At 54.4% G+C, this 8493-nt stretch overlaps 1 protein-coding gene across 13 annotated transcripts in view; it reads left to right on the forward strand.

The window, feature by feature from the left end:
- Positions 1-8493, forward strand: part of NCOR2 (nuclear receptor corepressor 2) — a 218035-nt gene that overhangs the window by 163623 nt on the left and 45919 nt on the right. For 10 of the 13 annotated variants that reach the window (XM_057378826.1, XM_057378825.1, XM_057378832.1 and 7 more), the window contains 3 exons: positions 1456-1577; positions 2412-2584; positions 5201-5263. In XM_057378826.1, coding sequence (XP_057234809.1) covers positions 1456-1577; positions 2412-2584; positions 5201-5263 — 358 coding nt within the window. The remainder of the gene's footprint in view (positions 1-1455; positions 1578-2411; positions 2585-5200; positions 5264-8493) is intronic. The other 3 variants (XM_057378828.1, XM_057378831.1, XM_057378835.1) reach the window with 1 other exon arrangement.

The raw sequence follows: 8493 nt of genomic DNA on the forward strand, positions 1-8493 counted from the left end.
GAGTGCTCATCCCAACTGTTCCCTGACTCCATCTCCCCTGGGCCTTCCAGCCTTGCATCCCACGARCAATTCCCAGAGCAGCAGGASTGTGAGCTCATGCMTTACAGTTGTGCTGTGCACGTGTGMAGAGGTGTTCCAGGGGCWGGCCGAGYGTGCCAGGGTTCTGATGGCACAGCTGCCTCCCCCTGTAYGAGGAGGAACTGAAAATCTGTGGGGTTTCAGTGATGGCTGTCCCCGGCTTTCCAGGACTTGTGTTGAACCAGGGCCCGAAAGAATCAGCAGTTTTCTCGTTAAATTTCTCCATCTGACAGCTCCATACTTASGATTTTGGCACCAGTCTGTGGGGGCAGAGAGCTCTGCTCACACCCAGCACTGCTGCCGTGGGATGCCAGTGCTTGAAGGAGCCTCCCAGTCCTGCAGACTGAGGACAGGCCAGTTCCACTGGCTCCAGGGGTGTGGGGACACCTCATCTGTGCTGGCTGTATGGCTGCACGCCARCCAGACCAGCCACCTTCTGCTGATAAATCCATTTTAAGGCAATTTTAGCCCTGGTTACATCACCAAACCATTTCCCAAGGGGCGGTGGAAGCCCTGCAGGCTGGGCAGGGGCCGGGTGAGCCCGGGTGGGTTTCCTGGAGCAAGCAGCCTTGCATTAGCCAGGAGCAGGATGGTTTAATAAATCATTTCCGTCTCTAATTTCTACTTCTCTATGCAATGCCTCTCGTTTGCTGGTCACCAGAGGGAAGGGAGGTCAGGGGAACCAGGCCTTCCCAGCAACCTCCTTCCTGCAGCTGTTGAAACAAAATCCAGAACTGTAATAATCAGCGTGTCCCTCCCTGGGGTACGGCGGTGCCTTCGGGCTGAGCGGCCGCAGCAGCATTGGGGTGGTTGGGCTCATGGCCTCTGCCAGGTGGCACCGAGTGGGCAAGGAGCTGGGCAYCTTCCCTGCTCGGTGACACAGAGCMRCAAACATTCCCCRTGGGCTGTGTCAGATGCTTGGGAAAAAGATGAAAGCGTTGGTATTGCCGAGCCTCGGGGTGTCACTGGTGCCCCGTCTCTTTTGTGCTCCAACAAAATGAATCCACTGGCTGCAAATCATCACCCATGTGGCTGAGCCAGAGCAGGAGGGTCGCTCTCACCTCTCTGCTTACCCCACAGCAGATCCTTGCTTGCYGTCTGACCCCAGGGGAGCAGCTGGGGCTGTGCCCCTGCCTGGAACAGGAGCCACAGTGCAGCTGCCATGCCTGATCCTGAGCTATCTGTGATCTCCTTAGAAAGCTTTTAGCCCCCGTGGCCTCCACAGTGCCCTGCCTGCACCCTGTGCCTGCAGCTCTTTCCTCTTGGCCCCTCGCCCCCAGCATTGTTTCTCAGCAGTTGTTTGGGTTGGCCCAGGTGCTGCCATGTGTCCGCCTCAGCGCTCAGGGCTTGGTTTATTTTACGTCCTTTGTTTTGCAGCAGCAGCAAATGCCCCGGAGCAGCCAAGAAGAGAAAGATGAAAAGGAGAAAGAAAARGAGAAGGAGGGAGAGAAGGAGGAAGACAAGCAGGAGACAGAAAATGACAAAGAAGAACTGACAAAGTAAGGATGATCCTCCCTGCATGGCTCCAGTGAGAGCGTTGGGGCTGCAGTGGTGGGATGCAGGACCCCGTGCAGGACCGTGTGTGCCCACCTCACCTCCTCTGCAGGGCGGCAAAGGMACATCCTCCTCCTCATTCCTCTTCCCCGCTGCTCCTAAACTGGGAAACCAACTCAATACGTTTTTTTTTTTTGTATCAACCCAATCAATCTGCAAAGCCTCTGCGATCCTCCTGCTTGTTTTGTTGTTACGAGAGCCTCTGGGAGCTGGAGGAGCGATCGGGGCGCGGCGGAGCGCGGCACTTCACCTTTAGTGTTATTGCTGTCAACGTGAGCGCTCCCAGATGAAGAGCTCCAGCCAGCCCTGCCTCCCTCACACCGAGCAGCAGCGCCGTGGCAGGGGAAGGTTGGCACGCAGACCGCTCGCTATCTGTAATGGGCTTAATACTTGGTTTAAAAGAACATCTGGCTTCATTATATCTAGGCTGCAAAGACATTTACCAGCAGGTCCCTTTCAGGAAGATAAATGAGGAGGAGGCAGGGATGAATTTGAATGGTCTGGTTATTAAACCTGTCTCCGTCAGGTCTCTGCGTGCACTTGGTGGTGGAGCTGCAGCCAGCTGCAGAAAGAAAACCCCACCACAAATCACCCCACCGCCGAGCCCAGCCAGGAAAAGAGCCTGCGTCTGCAAAAAACACTGCAGACCTGCCCCCCTAAAAAAACAACCAAAAAAAAATCAAAAAAAAATCCCCAAACACGTGCAGAGAAATAATTGCTTGACCTAAAAATCAGACCAACCAAACAACGTATTTTATTTTCTCTCCCTGTTTTTTTAGGGACAAGAACGACGACACATCCGGAGAAGACAACGATGAGAAGGAAACGGTCACCTCCAAAGGTCGCAAAACCGCCAACAGCCAGGGCCGGCGCAAGGGCCGCATCACCCGCTCCATGGCCAACGAGGCCAACAACGAGGAGGCAGCCACACCACAGCAGAGTGCTGAGCTGGGTAGGTGACAGGGGACAGCAGGAYCCTGCCCTGGGCTGGGCTTTTGGGGCATCCATCGTGCTGGGATGGGGCATCACCCTGCTCTGCTCCCTGCTCACAGAACTGGGGTTCCCTTGGTGAAATCCTTTCTGCGGAGTGGCAGTGATGTTTCTCTGTATCACATGGATTACTCAGCGTGGTTCACCAGGATGAGTGGGGGCATGTGCAAGCCTGGSCTGTCCTGGCTGAGTGTCAGTGGGTTTTATGGCCTCGGGGAAAGCGTTGGACAAGATGAAAAGGGATGCTGTCAGTTTTAGCAGTGCTCTGGCAAGGCTTGTGTCCCTGCTCCTCCACCTAGAGCTGGTTCCCTTTGCATCTGCTCAGGCTTCTGAGTCGCCTCAACCTCAGCACAGGACCCTGCTCTGCCCTCCAGCCTTGCCTGGGTCTCTGCTGCTTCTCCTACCTGTTTTGTTTTCAAATTTGCCTGGGGTCTGAGCAGCTGCAGCCTGTGGGAGCTGCTCCTCCTTGGGCATTGTGCTGGTCCATTTCCATCCAGGGCTGATGCAGCAAAGGGTTATGCCAGTGCCATGGTGCCATGGTGGCCTCGGGCTGAATGGGTATTCATGGCATCATCCACAGCCCCGCACTGGGCACATGTGCCTCTGGCATCAGAAGTTGCCTCCCCAAGCAGCAAGCTCACATATTGACTTACAGAAGCCAATGCATCGAGGAATTTGGCTGATTTCCCTATACTTTCTACTCTGTCAAAGTACGAAATTATTGCTGTGCTACCTAAGGCAGGTAAAAATAAAAGCAGGGTGACTCCTCTCGGTTTCCTTGCTCTGCAGTTTCTTGCCTGTGCTGTTCCATGTGCTATAAATCACGCGGAGGTGTTTCGCCTCCCTGTTCTCTGCTGACAACTGGCTGAAGCCTTGATTGCGAGCGCTCTGTTTTCATACAGGCGATATAAATAGTCCCCAGCACAACGGAGCCCTGCTCTCTCCCTCCAACTTGTTCAGCAGCGCTGCAGAGGAGCAGCAGATAATGCCAGCGACTTAGATGGGATTTTTTTATCCTGGTATCTCAGAGTCCTTGATAAACTTGACTGCGAGCACAGAGGAAAGCCTTTAGACCGTGTTAAATTGGGGAAAAGGAATGGATCAATTCCAGTGACATATCTGAGCAATTGATTTCGCTTTATGCCTCTCCAATAGCTCTTTAATTTAGGTTGGCTAAGAAAGTTACTGCGTTTTAAATACCAATTGAACATTAAAAAAACAACACAAAACCGTATTGTGGTTTAACTGCAGCGTGCCGAGTTCCCCGTGGGCATCTGTTTCATAACTGCGCAACCTCAGTCGATGGCATTAATCAAACCAAACGGGCCGTTTCTGGGACATTTCTGTGCCATACAATAGCARCCATCACCAGCTGAGCCGAGGGCCTGCACAGCGCTGGGGACACTCGTTTTTACGTAAATGAGCGTTGTGGCCTCGGCTCTGCCTGCAGCCATGGGGGGAAGCGCTGGGGTATCGATTTCCCTCCCTCTTGGCTGATGTCCCASGGGGGACACGGCTCCGGGGGAGGCAGTGACCTGCGCTGTCCTGCGGGAGGTGACACCTGCAGTYGTGCTCAGCCTGAGATTCCTCTGTGGGCATCGGAGCCGACACTGTCCTCCCACAGGGTCTCAGCTTCTTGTAGAGCTTCTTGGAACATCCTTCCTTCTCTCCTCGCCTGTATTCTCTATCCTGAACCTATCAGCCTGTTTTCCATTTTGAAAGGACACTGTCAAAACATCTCTCATCACTGTTGAAATAATGCTTTGCCTGTTGTTTAGAGTAATAACCCCTTGGCAGCCTGAGCCGGAAATCTGTTTCCTTACCGAGTTGTTTTTTGTCTCTGACTCACACCCCGGTTTGTTATTGTAGGGTTTGCTCTGTGCCAGGCTGCCAGCAGGACTGGTGCATAGGGAAGGGCTTTATGCAGGACCTCGGTGTCCCCAACACCTGCCTGGAGTGGGGGAGAGGGGCAGCTTTGGATGCTGACACCCCTGTCAGYCTCTCCTGGCTGGAGCAGCGTGTCCCCTTGGGTGGGCACAGCTCCAGACGAGCCCCTGCTGCTGCTGGAGGCGGCTCRAGGTGTTGTCCAAGAGCCCAGCGATGGCACAGAGGGAGCCGCGGTCACACACGGCCAACACCCTCGACAGATGCAGTCGGCCAAAGCCACCACTGAGGTGACGCCGTTTCTCCGTCTGTGACGGTCCCACCCTGCGTCTGCCTCCTCCAAAGCACACAGCCRCAGCCAGCTCCATCTTAGGTACCTGTTGTTGGGCCAGGGTGCGTGGCACCAAGGCAGCAGGACATCTGCTGCCACCCTCAAGCCATCTGGCTTTGCTTGCAGGCCCAAAGTGGAGGTTTGGAATCACTCACTGAGGTGCATCCCGAGGGTGCRGTGGTGTGGAAAAGCCTCACGAGCTCGCACCTTTCCTGCAGACACACTAATGCCCTGCACAGGGATTCTGTCATGCCTCTGGGGAACATGGGACAGGGTTTGGCTGTGGGGACATCTCCTGTGAGCTCACTGGGCTTGCTGGGTCCCGCTCACAGCTGACTGCTCTCTTTCCTTCTTCCTTCCCAGCTTCCCTGGAAATGAATGAAAGCTCTCGCTGGACCGAAGAGGAGATGGAGACGGCTAAAAAAGGTGAGATGCTCATTTTCTTTTTGTTATCCTCTGTGCTGGAGCTACCCCAGCAATTGGGGCTGGGCAGCATCTGCCTGCTGGCATTGGTGCAGAGTGGTGGGTCCTGAGCTGTGGGGCCAGATCCTGCCTGTCTTGCCATCGGTTTGTCCCCAGCGTGCCTCGGGAGGACGTGGGGAAGGCAGGTGGTGCTGCAGGGAGCATCTCAGCGTCTCTGGCAGCACCAGGGATGTTTGGGCTGTGGCTGGAGCCCCATGTGCCCCATGGAGCAAGAGTTGGCTGTAGGAAATGGGGAAGATGCTTTGTCCATTGCAGTGTTGGAGCCTGTAGCATGGGATGTGGTTTCACCCCGCTCTTGGGATCTTTGTGGCTTTGGTGTGATCCGTTCCAGGCACACAGAAGGTGTCTGCCTGTGTTCACAGCTCTGGGATCTGGGGAGAGGACAGCGAGCCCCAGCACTCCGCAGGCACGTGTTGGGGAGCTCTGGAGAGCCAGGGCTGCGGGCAGCGTGGGGTGACTTTACATCCTGGAGCTGATTCAGAGCCTTTGCTGAGACCGTTTTTAAAAAGTGCTGAGTGTAGCACAGCCCTTCTTGCCACTTCCCCTCCTCGTGCCGTTCCTGCGCCAGCTCTTTCACTGCTTTAATTTTTTGCCAAAGTCACGTCCTGTTGATGGGCTGTCGAGCTCACATCCCCGGCCCGTGCGTCCCGCTTGCGTTGCTGCCGACTCTCCTGGCCCGGAGAGGATTGTAAATGGGAAATTAAAATGGAAATGAGCGCCGTTCGGGGATGGCAAAGGCAAATAGGCGTGCTAGCAGGTTCGGCTCAGCTTGGAAAATGCACCTGCTGCTGGGATGGTGATTACACGTTCTGGAGCGCCGGCTGCCCAGGTGCCGATGGGAGCTGTGGACTTGGATTACTTTGCCTGTGAATATCCCAAAGTGTTTGGCTCRCTCGCCTTTAAGCTGTTCCAGCCCTCTTCACAAGCCAGTGCCAATCCTGTGCGTTGCTGAACAGGGCTCTCTGTAGTCGCAAAACTTAATAGATAGACTTTAATCAAGCAAGCTGGCCCGGGGCCAGGTAATGGGGCGAGCAGATGCTGGCAGGGGAGGGTCGTTGGAGAGATCTTTTCCRAGCATTGCTTTATTTTGGAGATCAGCATCTGGTCGTTAAAAAAGTGCCTCTTGTTGTTTCATTCTGGATGCTGGAGGTGCACTTAAGGAGTCTTAATACCAGCTGCCAAAGCCTGTGTGAAGGAAGGATGAAGCGTGGGAGCAGTGTAGCACTATTCCAGCCCAGGGGCCAGGAGGAGGCCGGGAGATTTGCTGGTGTAAAGCCCAATGGCTGATTGTTTCTCCCTTCCTTACAACCTGGGAAACTGAGATTGCAACACCAGACTTCTACAGAAAAGCCAAATTCCCCTCTGCCAGGAAGCAGCCGCTTTAATGCTTCAAACTGGTTCTGTCTGGCATTTCCAGGGACCTGCGTGGTGGGGGTTTCCGACTCAGAGCAGCTGTGAAACTCCGGAGGTAACCTCAGAGGCTGGAGAAGGCGGTGGCAGAGCCCGCTGCCAGCATGGCTGGSCAGGGACACAGRGGGTGGTGGCCTGCTCAGGCTGGGCTTAGGGACACAGGCACCATAAGGACTCAACCACCCAGACCATACTCTGTACTGGTACCAGTCAGAGCCCCTAGCTGGAGGAGTTAAGCAAGATGTGAGTCCCAGGGAAAGCCCTACCATCCCAGGGTACTCTGGCAGATGGGGACAGTGATCCTGGCCAGCCAGGAGATCATCCCAGCCTTGCTGAGTTTCTTGTGTGTGGCATCAAACTCCAGGTCGTTTGTGTTCAGAGAGCTGAGAGAAAACAGCCCTGGGACAGGGAGACTCCAGAGTCGCCTGCTCTCCTCCACAGTCAGAGCTGCACAGGGAGTTTCCAGGCAGGAGAAGGCAGGTTTGTGTGTGCCAAGGGAGACAGTGAAGGGGAGTACCGTGTTACTAAACTTAAATAGGGGAACAAAAACCCAGCRAGAGAAAAGTTCTTGCTTAATGACACTTCCATTATGCAATAAACTTCGATTCAGTAGTCTTGTCAAAATGTGCAGGGATTGGTATAACGACGGGGGAATGTGTTTTTTTTTATATTATCCGCGCCGTGGCTGTGATCCTTACAGCAGGAGGTTTTGATTTAAGTGGAGCTGCTCGAGGACTTACCCCTTCCCTTCCCAAGCCAGGAACCAGGCAGCACCCACTGCTTTGCTGCCGGGCAGGGTGCACAGGCATTCTGCAGCGGGATGGGGCTGCTCCTTAAAAGGCAATGTTTAGGCARTTCCTGCCTTTGGGGGACCTTCTGGATGAGCCCACGCAGGCAGAGTTCAAGGTAGGCTGGGATGGAGTTTGCCAGCAGGCAAGCACTAACCTGGGACACTGGGTGGGTTTATTGTCCCCCAGCCCCTCCACCAAGTGTCCCCACAGCTCCACAGCCGCAACAGCGCTGAACTCGATGAACCGGGAGGTTTCGACATGACCTTTGTCAGTCTTTAAAGTCTGGTATCTGTTCTCGCCCAGCTCGGGGTTTTCCCCCGGTGTCTATCAAGTGGTTTCGTTCTTTGAAAAGAGGCGGGTGGAAGTGGCAGGTTCTTGCTGAGGTGCTCCCGTGCCTTGCCCAGGCTCTGCCCTTTTTGTCCTCAGGGCACAGCCAACCTGGGGCTCTGTGTGCCTTTTCCCAGGCTGAGGACACGGGGAGGCCACGGGATGGAGTCAGTGTGATGATGCAGAGGAGGGTTGGGCACCAATGTAAAATAGCGATGACAGAGAGTTAAATAACCCGTGAAGACTCCTGTATAGTTCCTTTTGGGTAGATATAAAATATTCCCTTGGATACCGAAGGCACTCTTTCGAACGTGTATTTTCAGTGCTGCCAACAATTCGTCTGAGTTTTGGACTGACCTGAGCCATTTTTTTTCCCAGTCCCATTCTGTTCATGAAACGAAAATAAAATCAGACACCTTACATCACCTTTGGAATGCAGGAGCTGGCTGGGTGATGCTGGGGAGCTGCCATACCTTCCTCCTTTCGTCTTCCCCGTGCTCGTGTTGGAGCCTTCCCTTCTCCCATCACAAGTATTTACAACTGTGAAAATCTGCTGATAGCAGTAAAAAAGAGAGAAACTGTTTGCAGCCCATGCCCGTTGCTGCACGTTGTCCTTCTGGCTGGCCTTGGGATGGGATGGGATGG

This window comes from Malurus melanocephalus, unplaced genomic scaffold, assembly GCF_030028575.1.
Source record: "Malurus melanocephalus ecotype Western Australia unplaced genomic scaffold, MMel_1.1 scaffold_377, whole genome shotgun sequence".
Lineage (NCBI taxonomy): Eukaryota > Metazoa > Chordata > Aves > Passeriformes > Maluridae > Malurus > Malurus melanocephalus.